The 27716-nt window shown below is 54.7% G+C and overlaps 1 protein-coding gene across 1 annotated transcript; it reads left to right on the top strand.

The window, feature by feature from the left end:
- Positions 1-11: 11 nt before the first annotated feature.
- Positions 12-27231, top strand: FGF11 (fibroblast growth factor 11). The gene is made up of 5 exons (XM_060684695.2): positions 12-743; positions 18846-18956; positions 20308-20411; positions 24451-24649; positions 25728-27231. The coding sequence occupies exons 1-5, from the start codon at positions 551-553 to the stop codon at positions 25832-25834; spliced, it is 714 nt and encodes a 237-aa protein (XP_060540678.1). The 5' UTR covers positions 12-550; the 3' UTR covers positions 25835-27231.
- The last annotated feature ends 485 nt before the right edge of the window (positions 27232-27716 follow it).

Genomic DNA, 27716 nt, shown 5'->3' with positions numbered 1-27716 from the left:
CCTCCCCGCGGCTCAGCCCCTCTGAAGGACACGCCAGGGTCTCCGGCTTGGCCTCCTACCCTGCGCAGCGCAGCGGACGCCGCATGGATGGAGGGCAGGCGAGGCGCCTTCTTCTGCTGCTGCTGCTCCTCCGCCGGGTTTAAACCGAGAGGCGGCAGCCGGTTTGGGCGGCTCGGGGAGCTGGGCCGGATCGCGGGAGGAAGGAGGAAGGAAACGGGGAGCAACGGCCCCCAGGCGCCCCTCTAAACCCGGCTTCGGGGGCACCTGCGCTCGTCTGCCCGACTTTCCCGCAGGCGCGCGGAAAAGGAAAAAAAAGGGGGTGATCCTTCGTGCTGCCCCCCCGACAGGCTGATGGGGACCCCACCTCCTCTCCGGCCCCCCGACTTTCCTGGAGCTCGGTAGCTGAGAGAGGCGAGGAAGAGGAGGAGGAGGAAGAGGAAGAGGAGGAAAGGAGGAGGAGGGTCACCCTTTCCTTGACCCGCGAGGTTGCCAGCGTCCCCCAGCCCCGCTCCCTCTCCGCCGCCCCCCAGCCCCTCCGGATGGGGCAGGCATGGCCGCGTTAGCCAGCTCCTTGATCCGGCAGAAACGGGAGATCCGCGATCCGGTGGCCAGCCGCCCCATCTCCACCCAGCGGAAGGTCTGCCCGCGAGGGACCAAATCCTTATGCCAGAAACAGCTTTTAATCCTAATCTCCAAAGTCCGGCTGTGCGGGGGTAGAAAAGGCCGGCTGGAGAAGCCCCCAGGTAAGTGGACTTGGGAGGGGAGGGGAGGGGAGGGGAGGGCGGGCGGATGCCCCCTTCTCTGAAGGGGCAAAAGGGAGGGGTCCCAACTGGGTTGATGGCCCCGGGGGTGCCAGGCTCTGCTTTGGATGAGGGCACCCCTTTATTCCCCCGGGGATTGTGAGGATGTGGTCAGGATGGGCTCCATCCTTTTGATGGTTCAAGGTGGATTCTGCTTTTCCCAGCAAGGCACCAGCAGGAGGCGCTGTCCACGGTGGAGAGAAAGCTGGGCTGTTTCCCCCATTGGCGCTTCCAAGGGTCACCTGCAGGGGGCGCTCGATCGAGTTGGTGTAAAAGGAGTAACTAAGAGGAGGGGTGGTGGAGTTGGGGCACCGTTGCTTGCGTGTGGAGGGGTGCGTAAAAAGCTGGGGTGCGGTTGCGGATTGTGGTGGACGAGGGTCTTTAAGGACGCCTTGTTATGCGACGGGGATCCGGTACGTCGCAAACTGGGTGCCAAAACTGGGCGCAGTACAAAGTTTTCTTATGGAGGAGGGGTCCGCAGTGCCCCCTGTTGGCTGAGTGACTTTTTTGCAAAGAGAGTTGTGTGTGGAAAAGCCAACCGAAATATTGGGGGGTCGGTCTGAGATTCGAGTCTCGACAAACTCGGCAAAAATTCAGAAGTGGGGCGCTTCGTACGGGATGATTTAAAATGGGGAGGGGGTCCCCCTCAGGCTTTGCAGCCGACTCCCAGTTTGTGGGGGGGAAAGCCCCTTCTGGTGAACGTGGTTGAGAGGTGACACTTGTTCTCTGCAAAACTGCCGTGGGGGGAAAAAAACATGGATTTGGATCCAGGTAGTCCTTGACTTATGACCGTTCATTTAGTGACCATTCGCATTTAGTGACCATTTGCAGTTGCAACGGCGCTGAACAACGTGACTGATGACTGTTTTTTTCACACTTAGATCCGTTGCAGCCATCCCCGTGGTCAGATGATCGAAATTCGGACACTTAGTAACCGACTCATACATAACGACGGTGGCAGCATCCCTGGGGGGGTGGGGGTGTCACAGGATCCCCTCTTGAGACTTTCTGATGAGCAAAGTCCATAGGGGAGGTGGATTCACTTAATGACCATGTGATTCACTTAATAACGGTGGCGCAAAAGGTCCAGTTCGTTGAAGAAATGTTTCACGGAGCCACAAAAAATGGTGGTCGTAAGTCGGGGCACGGCCTGCGTTTTGGTGTCATCGTTCGGTGGGCTCTGATGCTGCCATCCGGGAGACTCGGAGGTTGGCATTTTCCACCGGTCCTTCTTTCGAGGGTTGATGGGCACATGTGCCCCTGGGAGTGGGGGAGACGGGTGAGTGGGTGTGCGTTCACACCTGTTGTGGGAGATTGCACTCCCACGGAAAGGTGCAAATGGCACGCGCGCAGCAGGTAAGGCCCCGTTTGGAGCAAAGGCTGGTGGGAGACCAGGAGAGTCCAGAAGCCCCCTCCTGCCACGGTTAGGGGGGGTCTCTTTACTCATTTCAGGAAAAGGATAAAACGTTTGGATGGCCTCTAGGTTGCCTGGCCAGTCGGTTGGGCCCTTTCTCAGAATTAATTCCTTCCTTCCTCCCTCCCTCTCTTCCATCCTTCATTTTCTCTCTCTTTCCTTCTTCTTTCTTTCCTTCCTCCCTTCCTATTTCTTTCCTACTTCCTTCCTTCCTTTTTTCTTCCTTCCTATTTCCTCCCTCCCTCTCTTCTATCCTTCCTTTTCTCTCTCTTTCCTTCTTCTTTCTTTCCTTCCCCCCTTCCTATTTCCTTCCTACTTCCTTCCTTTTTCTTCCTTCCTATTTCCTCCCTCCCTCTTCCATCCTTCCCTTTCTCTCTCTTTCCTTCTTCTTTCTTTCCTTCCTCCCTCCCTTTCCTACTTCCTTTCTTCCTTCCTATTTCTTTCTTTTTCTGCCCCTTTTCTCTATCTCCTTTCTTCCTCCTTCTCTCTCTCCCTCCCTTTTTCCCTCCTTCCTATTTGCTCCATCCCTCCCTCCCTAGCTCGTGTCTATCCCCTTCCTTCCTTCCTTCCTTCCTTCCTCCCTCCCCTCCCTCCCTCCCCATTTCCTTTCTACTTCCTTCCTTCCTGTTTCCTTCTTTCCTGTTTCCTTATTTTTCTGCCCCTTTTCTCTACCTCCTTTCTTCCTCCTTCTCTGCCTCCCTCCCTCTTTCCCTCCTTCCTATTTCCTTCGTTCCTCCATCCCTCTTTTCTTCCCTCCCTTTCTCCCTTCCGGCTTGAGCTCCTGCTGTCTCCCTCGAGGCCTCCTCCTCCTCCTTCAGGCCGAGAGCCTGTTTGAGGGTCTACCCAGATGGCTCAGCAGAAAAAGGCCAAATAAATAAGCCTTAAATGATGGCAGGGGAGGAAGAAGGGAGGGGAGAAGGGGGGGCTTTCAGGTGTTGGAAGAGAGCGAGTTAGATCGGCTATTAATTTTAAAGGTCTCTGAAGGGAAGGCGGCCTCTGCCTCTCGCTTGGGGGCTTTTGGAGGCACTGCCATGACCCCAATCTGCTTCTCCTGGAGGGGGAGAGACCACCAGGAAAGCTGGTTAGCTGAGAGACCCCCCCCCATTCTTCTCTGGGGCCCTGGCCTGTTTGCCAATGGGGCTGGGGCGGGGGAGAAGGATGGGGGGGTGGTCTTCCCTTAGGACCCCAAGGTTGTATTTCCTCTTAAGAGCTCGAGGCAAATCAGGAGTAACTTTAGGGATGGGTAAGAGCCCGGGGTCTCTGGGTGGGCAGTTGTGGCCCCATTGGCCGGTCCTCAGTCAATGGGGGATTCTGGATGGGAATCAGGCATTGGGGGGGGAGGTCTCTTGAACATCTGGAAGGCTGGGTTGGAAAGAAGCAATAAAGGAGAATATTTGTAGCTCAGGGTTGAAATGAGGGCTCCTGGGTGGTCTCTGAGCTGTGTATTTTCTTGCAGACGTTTCATGACCCTACTAGGGAACATCATCAGTGCTAGGAGGGAGGGGAGTTTGTGGAGAGGAGGAGGAGGAGGACTGTAGGGTTTTTGGTGCTCTTTGAGATTGGTGGTTTTCTTGTAGACGTTTCATGACCCAGCTAGGGAACGTCATCAGAGCTAGTCTGGAAAAGGTGGAAAGATCCAGCTGCCGACTGAATCCAACTGTACTCTAAAGCAAAACAGGAAGTGGGAACCCTTCCCCCCCCCAAAATTTTAGAATCCAGGCCCTTGGGTGTTAATCGTACGTACGAAAGGGAGGTGGGGCACGGTTTCACAGTCGGTGAGGTAGAGTGGGGGGCACCCCACCCCCACCCACAGGGCATAACCCTGGGCCACGTCTCCCTTGAAGGGCCCACCCGCTGAGGGTTCAACCCTCCTTCCATCGCCACCCCAGGCAAGATTTTCCCCCAGGGATGATCTCCGAGTGGTCCCCTTTCCTTCAATCCCTGAGATGCTGCCTTTCAGATCCATGGCAAAGCATTTGGTCATTGGAAGACCCCCAACCCAAGCACCAATGCAGGTTAAAAAAATCACCAATTGTTCTTTTGATTTGTGCCATGGTGGGCACCAGCTTGGCACCGCGATGATAGCCTGGAGATGGGCATTAGCTTGAGTTCCTGCGGACACTCTTAGAGGGATCGAAGTGGGGTGCCCCTTCCCCAAGGAAAACCTACAGAGGAGACCCCCCTAAAGACCCTCTGGACAGGGTGGGAGTGGGGGGTTAAAGGGCAAGGGGCATCATCACCCCGCGATGACATCACTGCCGGCGCACTGGTCGTGCACCTTCAATGGGAAGGAGGTGGGGAAGAAGCTTAGAAAGAATCATAGGGGAACATTTTGAGCCGTTGCCCGACTCCATTTATCTCTCTTTCTTTCGTCTGCAACCCATTTTTAAAAACCTCTTTGCTTTCCTTCGCTTTTCTCTGCTGCCGTCAAATTTATTTCTCTTTGGGAGGAAACGGGGGGAGGGGAAAGTTTGAGGGGTGGGATTCAGCCTCTGCTGCTAATGTACGCCCCCTCCCCAATTCACAGCAGCCCCGAACTCCCTCTTTTCTCCGGCCTATCCTTGCCATGCTGGGTGGGTTGGGATGTGGGGGAAAATGGGGCATCAGGGAAAATGGGGCAGGGGGAGGCTTTAAATTGGGCCCCCGTTCCTGGCGGGAAGAAAGAAAGCGTTTGGGTTTTCCTGCGAGTAAATCGGGCCGCGGGAAGGACCCCGAGCTCCTCCGATGCTTTTCACGATTTTTTTCCAATTCAGCCGAGTGAGTATCGGAAAGGGATTACGTAAGGAAGGGCGCTCTGGATTTAGCCGGCCTGTCAGCAGATAATCCCCCAATGCTGAACAGACCGGGATCAAACTAGGGTATGAAGGGGAAAGGACAGCAGGGGGGGGGAGAAACAAGGGTGAATTCAAATCTGGGCCACATCTGGCAGGGTGAAATCCCACCCTGAAGGACGAAGGGGCTGCGGCTCGAAAAATTGCTGCTTGCTCCATGCCCAGCGCCCGAGACCCCAAATGGAGGACAAGCTCCCCCTCCCCGAAGTGCCCACACTGGCCCCCTAGACGTAAGGCATTCCTCGGTGGCACAGAGAGTGTCTCCGTGGCCCCTCACGTGGCCGTGGCAGGTGAGAATTTCCTTGCTCGGCCAGGCCGCCCCAGATGTGCTAAGCGGGGCATCTCCAGCGGTGCGTGGAGGGCAGGCCTTGGGAAGAAGGAGTGCCAAACGCTCGGTGCCAGCCCTCCGTGGCAATCCTGGCTCTGTCGGCGGAACAAGCGAGGGGGGGGGACGGTGGACTTCGGGAAAGAGGTGAGCTGCCTTCCTCGCCTTTCTCAACAAGGACACATGGAGGGGAGCCGGAGGGGGGCAGGCAGAGACTGCTCGGCACTCCACGGCGCAGCCAGTGATCCGTGAGGGTTCCAGGCGACCGAAACGAGCTGCCGGTGCCAGGCTGGGATGTCACCAGCCCCCCCCATCCCCGCAGCCTGTGCAAGGGGGTGGAAAGGAGGCAGGGTGTGGGGCTGGCAGAATGGGACCGATTGCAAGCAGCCAAACTTTTCAGGAATGGAGGGTTTGGGGCAGGGCGTCAGATGGTTGAAGAGAGCCAGTTCAGTCTAGCGAGGAAGGCACCAGACTGGGAACTGGGAGTCTGTGAATTCTAGTTCTGCCTTAGGCAGGAAAGCCAGCTGGGTGACTTTGGGCCAATCACCAGGAGTCTGGGAGTTCTAGTCCAACCTTAGGCATGAAAGCCGGAAGGGTGACTTTGGCCTAATCACTAGGAAAAGTGAATTCTAGTCCCACAGGCACGAAAGCCAGCTGGGTAACTTTGGGCCAATCACCAGGAGCCTGGGAGTTCTAGTCCCACCTTAGGCACGAAAGCCAACTGGGTGACTTTGGGCCAATCACTAGGAGAAGTGAGTTGTAGTCCCACAGGCATGAAAGCCAGCTGGCTAACTTTGGACCAATCACCAGGAGACTGGGAGTTGTAGTCCCACCTTAGGCACGAAAGCCAACTGGGTAACTTTGGGCCAATCACCAGGAGCCTGGGAGTTGTAGTCCCACCTTAGGCACGAAAGCCAACTGGGTGACTTTGAGCCAATCACCAGGAGACGTGAGTTCTAGTCCCACCTTAGGCACGAAAGCCAACTGGGTGACTTTGGACCAATCACCAGGAGACTGGGAGTTCTAGTCCCACCTTAGGCACGAAAGCCAACTGGGTGACTTTGGACCAATCACCAGGAGACTGGGAGTTCTAGTCCCACCTTAGGCACGAAAGCCAACTGGGTGACTTTGGACCAATCACCAGGAGACTGGGAGTTCTAGTCCCACCTTAGGCACGAAAGCCAACTGGGTGACTTTGGACCAATCACCAGGAGACTGGGAGTTCTAGTCCCACCTTAGGCACGAAAGCCAACTGGGTGACTTTGGACCAATCACCAGGAGACGTGAGTTCTAGTCCCACCTTAGGCACGAAAGCCAACTGGGTGACTTTGGACCAATCACCAGGAGACTGGGAGTTCTAGTCCCACCTTAGGCAGGAAAGCCGGCTGGGTGACTGTGTCAGTTCCTCTCTCTCAACCCCCCCCCCACCCTACAGGGTTGTTGTTCTGGGAAAATAGGAGGAAGGCGTGTTTGGTACGTTTGCCACCTCCGATAATTTTAAAAAACAATAAAGGCAAATAAATCCATAAATAGAACTGAACCATTTTCAGCCTTTTGGGAAAACCAGGTGTCCCAAACTCAAAAGGTGGCTTTTCCCTTTGTGGGGTTGGCAAGATTGTAAGGTTGCTTCGCGTAAATCATCCAGGAACCCCTCACTTTGCGGCCGTTCGTTCCAAGTTACAACAGGTGCTCAAAAAAACGTCACCTAGGACGGGTCCTCGCACTTACGACCGTTGCAGTGCTTGTGTTGAGGGCTGCTTGGCAACAGGCGTGTATTTATGACGGTTGCAGCATCCTGGGGTTATATGGTCCCTAATTTGCGACCTCCCTGCAAGTCCAATCCAGATGATTTGTTTTGGGACCACGGGGGTTTGTAAAATAGGGCTCGATTCGCTTAGCGACCGCACCGGTTAGGGTTTGACGTTTGGATCGTAACTGGAGGACTGCCTGTAAAGAGAGCCCTGCTGGATTGAGCCAAGGACTCTCCTGTTCCAAGTTGTCTCTCCTTTTCGGCAGCCGGCCAGGTGCCTCCACGGAGGTGACCCTCAGGAGGTGCCAGGCTGGGTGGCATCTGCTCCGATCCTGGAGCCTTCAAGACCGATACGAATTGATTCCACCCTTCGGAAGGGCATTCCAGATGGGTGGACTCCAACTCCCAGCATCCCCTGCGGCCCCTTGAAGATGGGTGGACTTCAATTCCCAGCATCCCCTGCGGCCCCTTGAAGATGGGTGGACTTCAGCTCCCAGCATCCCCTGCGGCCCCTCGAAGATGGGTGGACTTCAATTCCCAGCATCCCCTGCGGCCCCTTGAAGATGGGTGGACTTCAGCTCCCAGCATTCCCTGCGGCCCCTTGAAGATGGGTGGACTACAACTCCCAGCATTCCCTGCAGCCCCCTGAAGATGGGTGGACTACAACTCCCAGCATTCCCTGCGGCCCCTTGAAGATGGGTGGACTACAACTCCCAGCATTCCCTGCGGCCCCCTGAAGATGGGTGGACTACAACTCCCAGCATTCCCTGCAGCCCCTTGAAGATGGGTGGACTTCAGCTCCCAGCATTCCCTGCAGCCCCTTGAAGATGGGTGGACTTCAGCTCCCAGCATCCCCTGCGGCCCCCTGAAGATGGGTGGACTACAACTCCCAGCATTCCCTGCAGCCCCTTGAAGATGGGTGGACTTCAGCTCCCAGCATTCCCTGCGGCCCCTTGAAGATGGGTGGACTCCAACTCCCAGCATCCCCTGCGGCCCCTTGAAGATGGGTGGACTACAACTCCCAGCATCCCCTGCAGCCCCTTGAAGATGGGTGGACTTCAGCTCCCAGCATTCCCTGCAGCCCCCTGAAGATGGGTGGACTTCAGCTCCCAGCATCCCCTGCAGCCCCCTGAAGATGGGTGGACTTCAGCTCCCAGCATCCCCTGCAGCCCCCTGAAGATGGGTGGACTACAACTCCCAGCATCCCCTGCGGCCCCTTGAAGATGGAATTCTGGGAGTTGAAGTCCACCCATCTTCAAGGGCTCCAGGTTGACAAACACTTTTCCAAATAGTGACCACTGCCATAATTAAGTGAAACATGGAGAATTTAAATCTGCTGGAATACAGGTAGTCCTCGACTTACGACAGAGCGTAGCCCCACATTTCTGTGACTAAGCAAAGTGAAACGGGTTTTGTCCCTTTTTGCGACCTTCCTTGCGCCGGTTCTTAAGTGAACCGCTGCAGTTGTCAGGTTAGGAACCCGGTTGTTAAGTGAATCGGGCTTAAAGGTCCGATAACGGTCGCAAAAGAGAATCACGTGACCCCGGGGGCAATGCGTCCGTCATAAATATGAGTCAGTTGCCAAGTGTCTGAATTTTGATCCCCTGACTGCGGGAATGCTGTAACGGTCGTAAGTGTGGAAAACGGTCCTAAGTCCTGATCTCCGGTGCTGTTGTAACTTGGAACGGTCACTAAGCAAACTGTTGCAAGTGGAGGATGACCTGTATTAAATCTGTGGACTCCCCAGCAGAAGAAATTAAAAACTGGGGGGGCTTCAATCGCCCCATGGCAGCTGGCTTATGTTCCGCCCCCCTCCTCTTTCCTAGTGGGTCTGATTCATAGGGACCCCTTACATCCCATAATACCACTAGAATTAGTCAGCAGGCCTGGAGATGGTCCTGATTGCTGCTGGCAATCAGAAGCCGGGATTGGGTTTAGGAAATCCTGCAGGGTTAGACTGGATGACCTCTTAGGTCCCATTTCAACTCTGGATTCTAAAAAAAGGGGGGGGCAGGTCAATACAGAGACTGTGCTGAGTCTGGGCGCTTGCTTGTCCCCTGACCTCTTCTGGCAGACCCATAGCGCTCTGGGGCAGCTCACCTGATTGGTCGTCCTCCCCCCCCCCCCGCTGTAAGAAGGGAGGGCTGGGGGGAGGGGGTTGATGGGGAGGGGGCTTTGGTTTCTGCAAGAGGCAGCAATGGAGGCCTTGACCAGCTTCAGAGAAAGCTGGGTAAACTGGAGGAGGAGGGGAGAAGGAGAGGGAGGAAGATGAGGGAGTGGGGGGGGAGGAAGAAAAGGGGGAGGGGGAGAAGGAGGAAGCAGGAGGCAGGGAGGGGAGAAGGAGGAAAGGAAAGAGAAGAAGGAGGGGCAGAAAGGAGGGGGAGAGAAGGTGGGGTGGAGGAGAGAAGGGGGAGAAGGAGGGAGGAGGGGAGGGGAGGAAGAAGAGAGGAGGAGGAGGAGGAGGAAAGGAAAAGTAGAAGAAGAGGAGGGAGAGAAGGTGGGTTGGAGGAGGGGAGGGGAAGAAGAGGAGAGGAGAAGGAGGAAAGGAAGGAGAAGGAGAAGGAGAAGGGGAGAAAGGAAAAGAAGAGGAAGAGGAGGGAGAGAAGGTGGGGTGGAGGAGAGAAGGGGGAGAAGGAGGGAGGAGGGGAGGGGAAGAAGAGGAGAGGAGAAGGAGGAAAGGAAGAAGGAGGAGAAGGAGAAGGGGAGAAAGGAAAAGAAGAGGAAGAGGAGGGAGAGAAGAGGGAGGAGGAGGAGGGGAGGAAGAAGAGAAGGAGAAGGAAGGAAGTGACTGAGCCTGAAATGGAGCCCCCATAGCCCAGCGCAGTCTATTTGTGAACAGCCGAAGCGGGCGGTGGCAGAGAGCGAGGGAAGGGGCCGCAAATGCCTCCCCACACTCTTTGGCACCTGGGATCCACCTACCTGTCCCTTTCCCCGGCACCCCCACCCGCTCCCTCCCTCCCCGGAGCCGTTCAAGGTGCCGGGGGAGGGGAGGGAAAGGGGGGAGGGCAAACGCCAGCGGCCCCGCCGGACCCCCCCTCCCCTTCTCCGCGTGCCAAGCGCGGCGCAATTACGCGCTTGGGAAGGTGCCACCCGCCTCTCCAAGCGCAGGGCGTGAAGCTCCGGAAAAGCCCCGTCTTCCCCGGGGGGGAGGGGGGGTTAAGGGGGACCCTTTGGGGAAGTCCTAGCTCCTGCCCCCACCCTCGACCTACCGGCTCGGGGTCCCGCCCAGGCCGCCCCCCTCCATCCCAGCACCGAGGGCACCTTGAGCCGGTGCGGCGCGCTTCACCGAATCTTCACCTTCCTTCCTCCCAACCTCCTTCTCTCCTTTGCCGTTATCCCCCAGCCCCCTCCCCATGGATTGCTCCCCACACACCTACCAACCCCCGGGGTCTCTTCTTAGCCTTGTTTTCCCTCCCCCCCACCCGCCCCACAAACCGGCCCCACCTCAACCGGGGCAGCCCCCCTCCCCAAAAACCCATAAAATGCGAAGCGCCTTTCGTTTAATCCCTTGCAGAGCTTCCTAGAAATGCTCCGCTTGGGGAGATTTGGGGAGGGGGGGAAGGATGAGAGGGAGGGGAGAGGAGGGGGGGTCATCCCGGGCGACCCCCTCCGCCGGGGAACCTCCGAGGGGCTTCCCTGGAGAGCCGGCGGGGCCCGCCTTCCGCCTGAGCGGCAATTGAACCTTTCGACTTGAGATCTGGAGGAGAGAGAGAGAGAGAGAGAGAAAAGAAAAAAGAAAAGAAAAAAAACACCACGAGGCGTTTTTATTGCCGGGAATGAATTTATTTATGGGTCTCGGAGAGTCCGCGGAGGCCAAGCGAAGCTTCCCCCGCCGCCTTTCGGAAAACAGCCGCGTTTCGTTTGTCGTTTGGTGATGGGATGGATTGGGAGGTGGAAGGCTGGGCCGGGGGCCGAGCGCTGCCCTCCCCTCCCACCGTGACTCAGGTGGGACTTGGGGGGGGCACGACCACCCCCTCCCCACGACACTGCCCTCCAAGTCAGCTGCCAGGATAAACGCGGCTCCCCTTTTCCTCCAGATTCACTCAAAGGCTGGGGACACCTCGCTTGCTCTGGCTTAACGCCCCCCACCCCACCCCTTCGGCTTTCCCTCCCCTCCCCAACGGCCTTGCTCTGGCTTAACGCCCCGGGTTTCCCCCCCCCCTCCCCAACGCCGGGCACCGCTCCGCAAATATGGGTGCGTGCCCCCCGCACTCCAATCCGAGCCATAAAAATAATTCGCGTGGCTTTGGGCAGGAACGCAGCCAAGTCGTTTAAGGATAACGGGCGCGTTTGATGCCGGGAGGGGGGGAATAAAAATGTTGTAAAAGAAAGGATGCCCCCCCTCGCTCGGCCGTGCCCCTTCTTCCTTCCTCCCGCCCGCCCCCCCTTCCCGCAATTCCCCACTGATTTCCCTGCCCTTCATTTTGCATTGCAGCTCCGCTCTTGATGGGCGCGTTTTTTGTCTTCTCCAAGGTTTGAATTATACAGCAGGGCAGTTCCCGCTTCCCCCCCCCAAAAAAAAACCATTCCAGATGATGTCCTGTCCTTCTCCCCACACCCCTGGTCCTGCTGGGCCCTTCAAGCCTGCATCCCCCAGCCCCCTTCTCCTAGATTTTTTTCGGGACAAACCTTTCTGTGCCCCCAGCGCACAGTGTCCTCAATGGGCCCTCATCCTTCAGTCTTGCAGCTTAGGGGCTCCCCTCCCCCACTGCTCAAGGGGGTGGTGGGGGGAGGCCTGAGATCCCTGCCCCACTGACCAGTCCTCTTGGCTTTTGCCTCCCCCCCCACGCCCCTGCTGTGCCTAGGGAGGACCAACACCTGAGCAGGCTCCCAACTTCTGGGTCAGCCTCCTCCTGTCTTCCTCCCTCCCTCTGTCCATCTATCAAGGCGGGTGGGGGGTGGGGTGGGGGCTTCCTTCAAGCCCATATTTTACTGCCCTCCCTCTTCCCAGCAGCCCCCTCCCTCCCTCCTCCTCCCTCCTCCCTCCCTTGGCATCTGGGTAACCTTGTAGAAGAGAGATCTCTCTTGCAACTGCAGCTGTGCAAGGCAGGGAGTGTGCGAGGTGGGGGGGTGGGAAGGGAGGGGCACAGGAAGGCCTCGGGGCATGGCCCCATCCATCCATCCAGCGGGGGGGGGGATTTGGGAGGGGCTCTTTTGCACGCCTGGGGCATTGCACCAGGCCCCTCCGGCTGTCAGAAAGGCAGAATTCACCTTGAACTCTCCCTGCCTTGTGAGGCTGGGATGGAAGGGGTGCATTCAGAGGCTCGGGTTTTGGGGGAGGGGTCTGGGAGAGGGAGGCTTTCTTTCCCCCCCCCAATCCGAAGGTCATCCCTTGCCAGGATCCAAAAGCCAAAAAGTCCCCAAAAAAGCACGTGCAGAATCCTCTCTGGATCCCTTCAGGATCGGGAGGAGTAGGGGGGTGGAGTGGGCCCTGTGCACGGTGGGTCTGCCGGTGTCTGAGGATTTACTGCAGTGCAACCCCCCCCCCTCCCCCAGTGCCGGTTTGCAATCCAGGTTTAATTGAGCCCAGGAAGGTGGAGTGGGGGGGGGGGAAATCGATGGAGAACGGTGTCAGGGAATACACAGGAGAAATCTGGGGTTTTTTTCCCTCTCCACCTGACCTTCCAGATGCTGGGGGAGGGGGGGAGATAGGGAGGTTTGCAACGCTCAGCCAGAAGGGAATGCCCTGGCTTTCTTGGGGGGTGGGAGTAGAAGGAGAAGGACAGCCCCAGCAGGCCTTGGACGCTGCAGATCGGGGGAGGGGAAGCCTGCAAAACCCACCCACCCCGGATTCAAGCCCCCCACTCCAAGAAGAGAAACAGAAGCAGCCTGCAAGCCCATGCCAGCAGGTTCCTTTCCTTTCTGGGGGGGGGAGCAGTGGGGGCTGCGCCTTACGATCAATTAGGGAGGCCCCCCACCTCCCTACCTCTGCGGTTTTGCACACTTGGTCTGTGTCTCTCCCCGCCCCGGCCCCCCCCTTTTAACGGAGGGGTTTTGCGAACGAACCGGTTATGTCACTGTCCTTGCGGGATGGCGCAGACCGGTGTGGCTGGCGCATCCTGAAGCAGGGTGGAATTAAGAGAGGATAAGGAAATTGGCACCGTTGGGACCCGTCTCCGTGGGGGGTGGGGGGTGGGTGGGCTTAAAACAACGTGGAGTGGGGAGGTTATTTTTCCAGCTCCGTGGAAGAGTCAGCTGGGGTGAAATGACCCAGGAGGAAATTTTGGAATACCTCTCTGGACAGCCTTTTGGGGGAAAGGTTGGGTCTAGTGGTGATATCAGGAGGCTGGGAGTTCTAGTTTCTGCCTTAGTTGTGAAAGCAGACTGGGTGATTTGGGGCCAGTCACCAGGAGACTGGGAATTCTAGTTCTGCCTTAGGCATGAAAGCCGGCTGGGTGATTTGGGGCCAATCACTAGGAAATGGTGAATTCTAGTCCTGCTGAGCCATGACAGTGGGCTGGGTAACTTTGGGACAATCACCAGGAGACTGGGAATTCTAGTTCTGCCTTAGGCACGAAAGCCAGGTGAGTGATGTTTTGGGCCAATCACCAGGAGATGGTGAGTTCTAGTCCTCCCACAGCCATGAAAGCTGGCTGGGTGATTTTGGGGCCAGTCACCAGGAGACTGGGAATTCTAGTTCTGCCTTAGGCATGAAAGCAAAGTGGATGGTTTTGGGCCAATCACCAGGAGACGGCGAGTTCTATTCTCGCCTTAGGCATCATAACTGGCTGGATGACTTTGAGCCAGTCCCTCCCTCCCTCCCTCTCTCAACCCAACCCACCTCACAGGATTTTTATTTTATTTATTTTTTAATTTGATTTATATGCCGCCCTTCTCCGGAGACTCAGGGCGGCTTACAATGCATTATGCAATAATAAGGACTGTTGTTGTGGGGAAAAGAGCATTGGGGGTGTGGGGTCTGTTGGCCACCTTGAGTTATTCATAAAGATAAACACAGGTAGCATTTCAAATTTTTAAAATTCTTGTACAATCCATAAGAAAATTCAGAAGAAAATTCGATTCTGGGAAGTTATGTGCTATCAACTTCTTAGTTGCTGGAGTGAACATGTGCAGAGGGTCAAACGATGATCTGGGGGACCTGGGGGGAGGGGGCATCCCAGTGGCATCAGACTGGCACCAACAAGACCCCTGTGCAAAAGATACCCCTTTTCAGGTGCCACCCCTTTCTTCTTAGCTTCCTCTCCCTTTCCGGTTGGTTGGGCCTCAGTGTTCCCCTTCTGTGAAATGGGCATATGTGTGACTAAGACAGGACCAGGAAATTATTAAGGGCTGGAGCCCAAATTCCTTAAAACTCACAGGGACTTACTCGGCTTACTCCCGAGGGCCTGATGCACAGGGATGGGTCCTGGGTTCAGATTCTGGGCTCTATGTAAAGAAATGATGCTTTAGGATCAGCCTAATCCAAATTAAGTCTAGGATGGGAAGAAGGATGCAGGAAGATACTTAAAACGACCCAACATTTATGGGCATGAAGTGGAAAGGAAGATTTCCCAGCACGTTTACATGGTTCGCTTCCAATCCGGTATTTCTGTGCTTCCTGACTGGCCTACCTCGGAGGGCTGCTAGCGTGATCCATAAGCAACTTTCTGCTGGAATGGTTGGGCAGCTGGCCTCCACTTCGGGTATCCAGGTGGGTCTCTAGGGGTTAATGCGCTGGGTTAGAAAACAGGAGACGGTGAGTTCTAGTTTGCCTTAGGCATGAAAGCCAGCTGGGTGACTTTGGACCAATCACCAGGAGACCGGGAGTTCTAGTCCCACCTTAGGCACGAAAGCAGTTAGGTGACGTTGGGCCAATTGCTAGGCGACCGGAAGTTCTAGTCCTGCGTTAGGCATGAAAAACAGCTTTTGGGAGTTTAGACCGAATTACCCGGAGACGGCGAGTTCTAGTCCTGCCTTAGGCATGAAAGCCAATTGGGTGACTTTGGGCTAGTCCCTCTCTCAGCCCAGCCCACCTCACAGGGTTGTTGTTGTTATGAGGAAAAGAGGAGGAGGAAGATGGGTTGCATATACGCCCCGATGAGAGGCAGGATACAACTCGGTAAATCTCCTGGTGGCCTCCCATCCAACTGAGTTTTGTTTTCCTTTAGCTTCTAAATCTCCTGGTGGCCTCCCATCCAACTGAGTTTTGTTTTCCTTTAGCTTCTAAATCTCCTGGTGGCCTCCCATCCAACTGAGTTTTGTTTTCCTTTAGCTTCTAAATCTCCTGGTGGCCTCCCATCCAACTGAGTTTTGTTTTCCTTTAGCTTCTAAATCTCCTGGTGGCCTCCCATCCAACTGAGTTTTGCTTTCCTTTAGCTTCTAAATCTCCTGGTGGCCTCCCATCCAACTGAGTTTTGTTTTCTCTTGAGCTTCTAAATCAGCAAGACTCCCACCCATCCCCACCTCCCAAAAACCCTCCCATATATCCAGGAAGGGTCTTTTGAGTTCTCTGTCTTTGGTTACAAGGCATAAAATGGAAGAATTTCCCCCTTCCTCCTCCTCCACTCCACATTAGCTGATTGAAAAATCTCTCGTTAAAGGGAGCAATTTTTCTTAACTTAGGGTAATTTGCCCAAAAACCTTCAGTCCGGGCATCCTCCTCCAGATGCCAGGGCCAGAAGGCGATTTTTTTTTAAAAAATAAATAAATAAATAAAAATAAAATGAAGCTTTTGTCACCGTCCTAGTTTGGCTTCCAAGACCTGTCAAAAGGAGGAACGGAGGAGGCTGTGGGAGAAGGAGGGAGAAAGGAAGAGAGTGCCAAGAAAAGGCATCTTTTCAGAGAGAGATGTCCTTCAAAGGGTTTTCTTGGCTGCTACGGAGAGAAAAATCTAAATATTTTTTTTCCCCTCCCTCCTTCCTTCCACGCCGCTGATTTCGCATTGGGACCCCCAGATCACCCCTGGGAGACGGGTCAGTGAAAAATAGTGTGTGTGGGGGGGTCAGTTTGGGTTTAATTTTGAGAGCCCGGTTTGCACCGTGTCCGAACCTGGTGGTGCCCTGGGTAGAAATGCCCCTTGCCTGGTGTGGCAATGCCACTTTTTTGGGGGGTGCTTGGGAGAAGGAGCAGCAGGAATGAGGGTCCCTTTAGAACGAGGGACTCTCCAACCTTGGCAACTTTAAGCCTGGAGGACTTCAACTCCCAGAATTCCCCAGCCGCTGGCTGGGGAATTCTGGGAGTTGAAGTCTACCAGGCTTAAAGTTGCCAAGGTTGGAGAGTCCCTCGTTCTATAGGCTGGCGTGAAGATGGGTGAACTACAACTCCCAGCAGCTGGGTGCTGCCTGGGCAATTCTGGGAGTTGAAGTCCGCCCGGCTTAAAGTTGCACCTGGTTGAGAAAAATGGAGGTTGGGAATTGACGGTGGGGTTTTTTGGGGGGAGGCGTTGGGGGAGAAAAGCATTGAAAGCTGACTCTTGTAGGAAGGAATTCACTGATAAAAGTCATAATTGGGCTTTTCATACCAGTGGGAGAAATAATTCACATCTGAGAATGGAAGGACACAATGCTTCCTCCTTCTTTCCTTCCTTCCCTCCTTCCTTCCTCTTCTCTCCTTCTTTCTCCTTCCTTCCTTCCCACCCTCCCTCCTTCCTTCCTTTCTCTTCCTTCCATCCCTCCCTCCCTCTTCTCTCCTTCCTTCCTTCCTCCTTTCCTTTCTTCCTTCCTCTGCTTTCCTTCTTTCCCTCTCTCCCTTCCTCTTCTCCTCCCTCCCTTCCTTCTTTCATTCCCTCCTTTCCTCCTTCTTTCTCGCCTTCTTTCCTCTTTCCCTTCCTTCCTTCCATCCCTCCCTCCCTCTCTCTTCTCTCCTTCCTTCCTCCTTTCCTTCCTTCCTTCCTCTGATTTCCTTTTTTCCCTCTCTCCCTTACTTCCTTCTTCCTCCCTTCCTCTTCTCCTCCCTTCCTCCCTTCTTTCCTTCCCTCCCTCCTTCCTTCTCTCCTTTCTTCCTCTTTCCCTTCCTTCCTTCCATCCATCCCTCCCTCTCTCTTCTCTCCTTCCTTCCTTCCTCCTCCCTTCCTTCCTTCCTCTTCTCTCCTTCTTTCTCCTTCCTTCCTTCCTTCCTTCCTTCCTGTCCTGGGTATGGTTGTGGGTCTTTCCCTCTTAACAGGCCCAAGGCCAAAGGTTGGCAGGGCGTTTGTGCCTCACAGTCCCCTGTTCCGCTCACCCTTAACCGTCACCTGTGAAGCAGGAGCCCAAAGGCCGGGGCAGGGGTGGCCGTGGCTTCCCTTGGGACGGGCCAGTCTCCAAGCCCCAGGAGGAGCGAGTGAGCGGAGATGCCTCCCCCGTCCCTGGGCAGGATAGATTAGACACCCCACCCCCACCCCCCACCCCCGCTGGTGCTCCTTGCTGCCTCAGCTGCTTCCGGAGAGAGGGGGGCCATCCATCATCCAGGGGTGGTGGGGCATCGGAGGAGGCGGTGGGAGCAAAAGCGGGGAGCGCAGGAGAGAAGAAGGGGGCCCGGAGAGATCCGAAGGGCTGCAGTTCAGCTGCCTTGGCACAGAAGGGCAGGGTGGGAAAATCCCTGCTGGGTGGGCAGGAATGGCTGAGGCAGGGCGGGCACCGGGCTTCCCCTGGGCAAGCAGGAGGCAGGGCGGGCATTATATTAATAGGGCTACTCAGGCCTTCCTGCCACCCTCTGCCCTGCCTCCTTTCTTTCCCTCCTTCCTTCCTTCCTCTTTTCTATTTCCCTTTCTTTCTTTCTTTCTTTCTTTCTTTCTTTCTTTCTTTCCTCTTTTCCTTCCTTTTCCTTCCTTCCCCCTCCTTTCATTCTTCCTTCCTCTTTTCTATCTTCTTTCCTTCCTCCCTGCCTCCTTTCCTTTCTTCCTTCCTTTCTTATCTTCCTTCTTTTTCATTTTCATCACTTTTTCCCCTCTTTCCTGCCATCTTTCTCCTTCCTTCCTTCCTCCCTCCCTCCCTTCTCCTTCCTCCCTCTCTCCCTCCTTCCCTCTCTTTTTTCTTCCTTCTTTCCTTCCTCTTTCTTTCCTCTTTTCCTTCCTTCCCCCTCCTTTCATTCTTCCTTCCTCTTTGCTATCTTCTTTCCTTCCTCCCTGCCTCCTTTCCTTCCTTCCTTCCTTTCTTATCTTCCTTCCTTCTTTTTCATTTTCATCACTTTTTCCCCTCTTTCCTGGCATCTTTCTCCTTCCTTCCTTCCTCCCTCCCTCCCTTCTCCTTCCTCCCTCTCTCCCTCCTTCCCCCTCTTTTTTCTTCCTCCCTCCCTCCCTCCCTCCATCCCTCTCTCCCTCCTTCCCTCTCTTTTTTCTTCCTTCCTTCCTTCCTTCCTTCCCTCCCCTTCCCCTTGTCCATGAGGGAGATCTGGTGCCCCACTGCCCCCACTTGAGGGCAAGAAGTCTGCAGGTGCCAACTACACTCACGTTTTGGGGGGGGGGAGGGAGGGCGGGGGGGGGGTGAAGTTGGAAGAGGCTCAGCTGCCCACCTGCCCTCTTCCTGCATCCCTGTGGGAGCAACGTGGAAAGCCCCTCTTCCTGCTTTTACCACCACCGTTTCCAGATGTGTCGGCACCACAATCCCCATCATGCCCAGCCTCCCTGTCCTCTCGGCTAGCCAGGTGATCCGGGAGGGGCGGCTGCTCCTGAAGCCTCGGAGGGCGCCCGGTTGGGGGAAAGGGTCTCGGGTGCCTCGCAGGAGCTCCAGGCTTTCGTTCATCCCCCCAGTAACCCCCCGCCCCCCTTTCTCTTCTCTCGCCCCCCCCCCAATTATCCCCCCCCCCGCAGACCCGCAGCTGAAGGGCATCATCACCAAACTCTTCTGCCGGCACGGCTACTACCTGCAGGCGCATCCGGACGGCAGCATCGAGGGCACGCGGGAAGACGGCAGCGGGTTCAGTAAGAGGGTCTCTCTCTCCCCCCCCCCGCCCCTTTCCTCTGAGCCCCTTCGGCTGCTGCCCCAGAACTCTGCCCCCCCCCTCCTTCAATGGAAGCGGCAGAAAGGCAGCGGGTCGGGGTTGGACTAGAAGACCTCTAAGGTCCCTTCTAGCTTTGGTGTTCGGCTCCCACAGCCCGCTCTGCTCAGCGGAAGGAGCTCTACTCCGAAGTCCCCCCCCCCCACATTCCTAGTCTGCAGGTTTTGGGGGTCTCTTCTTGCCTCCCCTCACCCTCACCCCAGTTCTGGAGGAAAGAGGACGTGATGGATGATCTCTGGCGGTCCCATCTGGCAGGCTGGTGTCTGTCCGGGCACGTGGCCCATCCCGACCCACCGACAAGCTGGTCCTGTCCCCGTTTTGCAGCTGCCTGGCGACCCACAAGCGGTTCTCCCCCGGGAATCAGGGCCATAGAGCACACCTGGGAGATGCCCAATTCTTCCTCCTCGCCTCCGCCCCAACCCCCACCATGGGTCGCCTCACCTGCCCCCCACCTCCCCGTCTCCAGGGAGGTCAAAAAAGTCAAGATGGCAGCCCCAGATGCCCCATAAAACGATGCCTCCCTGCCGTTCCGGCTGACATTTTGACTTTTTTGACCGCAACTGGAATGAAGGGCTGAAAATTACAATGACAGGCAGTCCTCGACTTACAACCGTTCGAAGTTATGATGGCACTGGGGAAAAAAAAGGAACCGGGGATCGTTTCTCAGCCTTACGACCGTCGGCGGCATCCCCGCCGTCGCAGGATCAAAATTCAGACGCTTGGTAACCGATTCGGATGGACGACAGTCGTAGCATCCCCCAGGGGGGGAGGGGCTCACCCGATCCCCTTTTTACAACCTTCCGACGAGCCCAGTCCACGGGGAAAGCCCCGGTTCGCTTAACGACCGGGATGCCCCCTGAACGACGTGCAGCAACAGTGGCTGAAAAATTGAGGCCAAACAACTGTCTTGGTTAGCAACGGAAAGATTGGGCTCGGTGGCGGTCGTTAAGTCGAGGACCGCCCGTATTTGAATTCTTACCTTTGAAATTTTGTTCCCCCACCCCCACCCCCCACCCTGAGTCACTTGATGAGATGTGGGGGGGGTCGTCCAAATAAAATTAAATTAACTCGCACCCAGTTATGGGTTCGAATTTCGCCCACTGGGGCATCAATCTCACCTGGACTGCCAGTTGCCGACCCCGGATACCGTAGCCAATGGGCTGGTCTCCTCTAGACCCTGGGAGCCAACCCCCCCTCCCCATTTGCTCCTGGGGTTCTTTATTGTCTGCATCATTTCTGAAGCCCCCTCCCCTCCTTCTCTCCCTGCCCCACAGCCTTCTTCAACCTGATTCCGGTGGGGCTCCGAGTCGTGGCCATTCAGAGTACGACGTCTGGACAGTATGTCGCCATGAACGCCGAGGGCTACCTCTACAGCTCCGTGAGTACCCCGACCCCGCGGGGGTCACTTGGGGGGGGAATGTGCAACATGGGCTTCGTTATCCTCAAAACAGGCCGGTTTTCTCTTTTGCCCCACCTTCCTTCCCTGATCTCCCGCCTTCTTCATCCCCTATAACTGGAGTCTACAAAAACGTGGGCCCCTTTAAGACCCGTGGACTTCAACTCCCAGAATTCCCCAGAGTTTCGCAGAATATTCAGCATGGATAGGACAAGAACAAATGGGGCTACATTACCTTTATCCCTTTTTTTTTGGTCTTTTTGGGGATAGGGTAACTTTCTTAATAGACGGTGGGAACGTGGAAACCGATGTAATATATCTTGAATTCAGCAAAATGGGGAGAAAAAAAATTCGCTGAGGAATTCTGGGAATTGTCCAGAGGTCTTAAAAGTTCTCAAGTTTGGAGACCTCCCGTATAACGGTCGACGGTCTTTTTCCTCACCTGCCCCCCCCAAGCCCCCTCCTCTCTTCCACATCCGCTGCCCCCCCCAATTTCAACCCTTCCCACCGGCACAGCTGGGGAGGACCAGGTGCCACTCATAGCTGCCTAGAGTAGGGGTCCCCAACCTTTTCGGCTTTGTGAATCCGTGGCCGGGAGAGGGGCTCACCGCTTCCACGGTTTCGAACAGACCGTGGCCCGATATGGGGCAGCGGTCGGGGGGGGTTTTGTGGACTCCTGGTGGACGAATGATTTCCAGCATTTGCAGTAGGGAAGCGAACCAGACGGTTTTTGCATTTTGAGGTGGGGGTTTTTAGTAAGTGCCCTTTGTTAAGGAAGCCCCATGGGAGGAGGGGGATCCCCCTGTCCAGCGTGCCAGACCCGCTCAGTTCTCTCGTGCAAAAATGGCCATGAAAAGAACACACCTGTCTGGTATCCAGGCTTTTCCCCCTGCCCCTTCTGCTCCCACCTACCCTCAACCTGTCCCCTGCCACCCTCTCTCCCATAGCCAAGTTTCTGATCATATCTGGGTCCCCCCCCTCTTTATTCCCCAAAGCAGTTCATGTGTGGGGTGATTTGGGGACCCCGTGTCCGCTTTGGGAGGTACTCCGGATCCGAAGCAGGCCCTGGTTGAATTAATTCTACTTTATGGGCAAAGTTCCGCTAAAAGAAACTTCCGAAGTCGGAAAGTACCTATCTCTTCCCACCCGCACCCCCCCCTCCTATAAAGTCCAGGAAACTTGGGAGGGTTTCTTTTAAGCTGTTGTTCTCACTCCCTTTTTCTTTGTCTGGGCTCAGCAACCGTTTATCTAACTGTGTTTTTTTTAGTCTGTGACTCTTCTGTTTGCCAAGGTCACCATAACACTCTAGGCTAGAGCAGTGTTTGTCAATCTGGGCCACTTGGAGATGGGTGGATTTCAACTCCCAGAATTCCCCAGCCAGCACAGCTGGCTGGGGAATTCTGGGAGTTGAAGTCCACTCATCTTCATGTGGCCCAGGTTGACAAACACTGCTCTGGAATGATTTGAAAAGTAAATTTGGGCATAGGAATTGGGTCACACACACACACACACACACACACAGAGTACCCCTGTTTATTCCTTTTTGTGGCACCCCTTCCTAGCTCCAAAGACCCTTCATTTCCAGTGGGCCCCCCACCCCAATAATGAGACTCAAAGGCTCCTCTGCGTTGCAAGGGAGAAGCCCCCTTAACCTGCCCGTTTCCAAGCAATACCCAACAGGTTCAAATGAAGGAAACCCCCCCCCCACAAATTGGGGGTGGGTGGGAGCCAAGCACTTCCTAATAACCCCCTCCCCATCAGAGTTCTACAAGATGGTGGGTGAATTTTATACGCCTCTACAGGAAGTCCTGGACCAACGACCCTTTTTTAGTGACCGAAGTTGCAACGGCGCTGAACAAAAGCGGCTTACCACCGTGTTTCAGACTTACGACCGTTTGCAGCATAGTCATTGATCAAAATTCAGACGCTTGGCCACCGGTTCATATTTACGACGGTCGCGGTGTCCCAGGGGTGTGTGTGTCTGTCATGTGATCCCTTTTGGCGATTTTTCTGGCAAGCGAAGTCAAGGAGGAAGGCAGGTTCCCCCTTAACAACCGTGTTCCTCATTGAAGAATTGCAGTGATTCGCTTAACGACCGTGGCAAGGAAGGCCGTAAAATAGGGCAGAGCTCACTTAGCTGTTGCCTTGCTTAGCCACGGACATTTTTGGGTGCAATTGGGGTCATAAGCTGAGGACTACCTATCCATCGAAACCTAATGCTGGAAGGCACCTCAGAGGTCTTGTAGTCCAACCCACGGCTCCAGGGAGGAGACGAGTGGAAACTCTGGGCTCATTTACGGACGTAAACCGAGGACTCCTTCTCTGTCTTGTCCTTCTTATGCCCCTCCGTGTTTTTTCATCCCTCCTTCTCTTCTTCAAAGACACGTATCCAAGATCGTTTAATGACAATTAAAAGAGTTTGGGTGAAATTTGGCTGGGGGTGGGGGGAACATTTTCCCCTCCCCCTCCCCAAAAGCAGCAGAGAAAGGGGGGGAGGGGAAAAATGATGTTTTTTGCTGGGACATTTTGCTCTGATTAATGTTATGACTCTTTGGCTTCCTTCCATCCCTCCATTCTGGGAAGGCCAAAAAATAATAAAAATAAAATAAAAATAAAAAATAAATCCAGCTGGATTATCGGGTGAATTCTTTGAGGAATGCTGGGTTAAGGCAGAGACGAGCATCGCCACCTGGTGGCCGGTCTCTGCTATGACACCCCACCCATTTGGCCTAAATCCGGGCGAGAGGAGATGGCTACGGAAAATCTTGTTTTAAGACGAGCGAAATGGAGGCATTTACAAAGGGATTAGCAGAGTAGGAACATGGCTTTGCCATGTTTAATCCTTTTGTAAAAAATAAAATAAAAAATAAAATCCGCCTCCCAATCCCTTCGACCGTTATGGAAACGAAGAGACTTTTAAGATTTGAAAAATTCCCAACCTTTAAAAAAAACACAGGATGGGATTATTTTACAGATGTTTTTCGGGGTCGGCCTCGAACCAAAACTGGGGGAGGCCTGTTAGTGAGACAAGCTGCGTATAAATTTAATACGGGTGGTCCTCGAATTACGACCATAATGGAATCCCCAATTTACGTTGCTAAACGAGGCATTTGTTAAGTGGAATTTTGTCCCCGTTGTACGACCTTTCTCTCCGCCGTTGTTAAGGGAATCACGACAGCTGATTTCTCACACGGTTGTTAAGCGACTCTGGATTTCCCCGTGGACTTTGCTGGTTGGAAGGTTGCAAAAAAAAGGGGATCGCGTGACCCTCCGGGACTCTTGCGACCGTCATAAATTTGAATCGGTTGCCAAGCACCTGAATTTCGATCATGTGAATGCTGCAACGCTCGTAAGTGTGAAACGACGTTTAGAAGTCGCTTTTTCCCATGCCATTGTAACTTTGAATGGTCGCTAAACGAATGTTTGTAAGTCGAGGACTATCTGTAAATCAAGAAGATTTTTTATAAAAAATTGGCAAGCCAGTTAAAGGGGTTTCAGAGGGACACCCCCCCCAAAAGAAGGGTTTGAACCCCATATTCTGCCATTGGTCTTTCTTTTCCCGCCCTCATTCCCGCCCAAACAACCAGATCTACAAATGTAGAGTTCAAAGGTAGCTACTTTATTGTTTTCTGCCTGTAATACAGGAATCTTCCCCGACTGGCAGATTCAGCTAGGAAAATCCAGGCTAAAAAAGTCATTCAAAGGGAGTCCGGCCTTATTATTCTCCCCTGTTTTCTTATCACAGGGGTGGGGAACGGTGGCCTCTTTTACAACTTGTGGGCTTCAACTCCCAGAATTCCTGAGCCTCGGGAATTCTGGGAGTTGAAGTCCACAAGTCGTAAAAGGGCCATCGTTCGCCATCCCCAACTTAATAAGTCCAGACTAATTCTCCCTTTGATCCCTTCTCCCGATTGGTGGGCAGTGGGGCAGATGGGCACTTTATTAAGGGGAGGGGGTCAAGGGGGGGCGGTCTTTCTCTTCCTGCAGGGCATAACCTTCCTCCCCCCCTCCCCGCCCCCAGGCTCACTTCACCGCCGAGTGCCGTTTCAAGGAATGCGTCTTTGAGAATTACTACGTCACCTACTCCTCCACCCTCTACCGGCAACGGGAATCGGGACGCTCCTGGTACCTGGGCATCAACCGAGAAGGGCAAGTGATGAAGGGAAACCGAGTCAAGAAGACCAAGGCCTCAGCCCACTTCCTGCCCAAACTGCTGGAAGGTAGGCGAGGGGCCTTGGGTGGCTGGGAAAATCCTCCCGAGCCCTCGAGCGGGTTGCTGGGGGGGGGAGAGGGGTTGGTGGGGCAGGGAGGGCTCCGGAGACGGCCTGAAGTTGGAGAAATGAAAGGAAGTCAGTTTGTCTTCAACAGCTGCTACTTGTTGGATGGAATTACAGTTTAACTTCCTTCCTTCCTTCCTTCCTTCCTTCCTTCCTTCCTTCCTTCCTTCCTTCCTTCCTCTTTCTTTCTTTCTTTCTTTCTTTCTCCTTCCTTATCCCTTCCCTCCCTGCCTCTTTCCATCCATCCTTCCTTCCTCTTCCTTCCTTTCTCCTTCCTTCCTTCTTTCTTTCTTTCGTTTTCTTTCTTTCTTTCTTTCTTTCCTTCCTTATCCCCTCCCTCCCTGCCTCTTTCCATCCATCCTTCCTTCCTTCCCTTTCTTTCTTTCCTTCCTTCCCCTTTCTTTTTTTTTCTTTCTCCTTCCTTCCTTCTTTCTTTTGTTTTCTTTCTTTCTCCTTCTTTCTTTCTTTCTCCTTCCTTATCTCCTCCCTCCCTGCCTCTTTCCATCCATCCATGCATCCTTCCTTCCTTTCCTTTCCTTTCCTTTCCTTTCCTTTCTTTCCTTCCTTCCTCTTTCTTTCTTTCTTTCTTTCTTTCTTTCTTCTTTCTTTCTTTCTTTCCTTCCTTATCCCCTCCCTCCCTGCCTCTTTCCATCCATCCATCCATCCATCCTTTCCTTCCTTTCCTTTCCTTTCCTTTCCTTTCTTTCCTTCCTTCCTCTTTCTTTCTTTCTTTCTTTCTTTCTTTCTTCTTTCTTTCTTTCTTTCCTTCCTTATCCCCTCCCTCCCTGCCTCTTTCCATCCATCCATCCATCCATCCTTTCCTTCCTTTCCTTCCTTTCCTTCCTTCCTCTTCCTTCCTTCCTTTCTCCTTCCTTCCTTATCCCCTCCCTCTCTGCCTCTTTCCATCCATCCTTCGTTCCTTCCTTTCCTTTTTCTTTCCTTCCTCCTTCTTCCTTCCTTCCTTTCTCCTTCCTTCCTTATGCCCTCCCTCCCTCCCCTTCTTTCTCTTATCTCTCCGCAGTGGCTTTGTATCGGGAGCCTTCCCTGCACAACCTCTTCGAGCAGGCCCTGGCCAAGAAAGGCGAGGAGGGCGATGGGCCCCCCCGGAAGGAAGCGGCCGCCACGTAGTCCTGAGGATGGGGTGGGGGCTGCCTCTCCTCCTCCAGCTCCTCCCCTTGCCAGCCCCTCCGAAACACACCTTCAGACGCCTCTTCCACTCCGTTCTCAGGGTGGCTCCCCCACCCGATCAGCCCCCCTGGCATTCCTGACTTGCAAAGGATCAGCTCAGGAGATCTGCTGACAGAGGGAGGGGGGGTGTTTTCCCCTTCTGGGGCGAAGAGAGACGCTGCCCGTCCCCAGGCGCAGAAGGACGAACCCACCACCAGAATCTCCTGTCCCAAGCTATGGGGCCAAGACGGGGCCCAGCTCTCTGGGAGAGACCCCCTGGCCCTGCAAAGGGGCTGACACCTCCGTCCCACAACTCTGACAGACCCACTGCTCTTTCTCCAGCTGCTGGGATTCCCGGCGCCTGGCACAGGGGCATCCTTCTTCCTATGGCAACCAGAGACGATCCTAGTCTTCCACGCAAAACGAGACCCAGGGGCTTATGGTGCTTCCCTCCCTCAGGCCGCGAGCGCAACTTCCGAAAAGCATCTCCAGAAGCATAGAACAGAGAAAAGGAAATATATATATATATATATTCTCTATTTTTTTTTTAAACGCCAGGGCAAAGCAACACTTTCTGCCCACGACAGAGGAAATCTTCTGTTTCTTGAAGGGTTCTTTTTATTTCTTCCTTGGTTTTTGTTTTTAATCTGTACTCTGCTCAGCCCCTGGCTGGTGACCTTGTCCTCTTCTCTCTCTCTCTCTCCAACCATTGCCAAATTATCTACTGTTTCACAGCTGACCTCAGGGAGGAGACCGGATTTGACAGCAGCAGAAAAGCAGAGGGGAGGGGGGGTTTCTTTTTCCATCAGCTCAGGGAGCCGGGGACCCTCCATCACCGGGACGTGAGGTCACCTTCCTCTTCCTCCCCCCCCCCAATTTCTCCCCCCTGCTGTTCTAACAGTGCAGCTTAAAAACAAGGGGGGGGGGAAGGAGGAAATGGGTGGATTTTTTTTCCCCTTCTTCTTCTTCCACCGAAGATAATCCTGCTTTCTTGCAAATTTTGACTACGTGCCAATCAAAGGACCTCGGAATCAATCCAAAGGGTTGACTTTTTTGGGGGGGGGGAATCAAAATGAGAAGGGAAGGAATTTGGATCCCTTCTGACAGCCAGAAAAAGCCAAACTGAGGACCGGAGGCTCCTTTTTTTTTTTCTTTCGCCTGCTGGAGAGACTGTGGCCGCCCCCTCTCCCCCTCCCCACCGCTCGCGACCACCTCTCTCCGGCCGCATCCCCGTCCTTGAAGCGAGACCGCGGGAGAAGTGCAGTACCTTATTTTGGCCACCGAGTGGCAGCACTCTCGTCCCGGCGCTGGGCTGCGGGGAATCGCTCGCTTTGCCATCTCGCGGTGTGAATTGGGGGGGGGGGCGCGTGGGGAGAGAGGAGGGGGGGGTCTCTCCTTAAGGTTTTATTTCACCTGCCTTCCCGCCACCTCCGACTTGTCCCCTCTCTGTCCGTCTCTCAGGAGCCTGAAGTCACTTATTCCTTTCTTCGCAGGCAATAAATGAAGGGTGGGTGGGTGGGAGGGAGATTACAGGGTGGGGGGATCCCTCGAGCCTGTGGATCGGTGTGGGGAGGGGCGGCTGTGAGGGCTTTCTAACCTCTTGCCTTGTGTGATCTAATGTGATGGAACTACTTGCCTCCAGAGTCCAGACCCCTCCAGTTCTCCCAAGCAAACCTGTCTCCCAGCTCCCCACTACACTACCCATCCTCCCCGGCCCTTCTACCAAGCTGTTAAAGGGCTCTGCCTCCACCCAGTCCTGTAAGGGAGAGGAATCGGCCACGTTGATAGGCTGGATAATCCGTCCTTGATTTAACAAGCCACAGTGGAGCTCCAAATTTCTGTC

This window comes from Pantherophis guttatus, chromosome 4 (genome assembly GCF_059756535.1).
Source record: "Pantherophis guttatus breed Tessera chromosome 4, ASM5975653v1, whole genome shotgun sequence".
NCBI classification, from domain to species: Eukaryota; Metazoa; Chordata; class Lepidosauria; order Squamata; family Colubridae; genus Pantherophis; species Pantherophis guttatus.
The sequence above is the reverse complement of the archived record's forward strand: the minus strand, read 5'-3'. Positions and strand labels throughout refer to the sequence as shown.

Coding starts and splice junctions, on each gene's coding strand:
- FGF11 (XM_060684695.2), top strand. CDS start 551: ATGGCCGCGTTAGCCAGCTCCTTGATCCGGCAGAAACGGGAGATCCGC. Junction 744..18,845: donor CCGGCTGGAGAAGCCCCCAG/GTAAGTGGACTT, acceptor CCCCCCCCGCAG/ACCCGCAGCTGAAGGGCATC. Junction 18,957..20,307: donor GGAAGACGGCAGCGGGTTCA/GTAAGAGGGTCT, acceptor CCTGCCCCACAG/CCTTCTTCAACCTGATTCCG.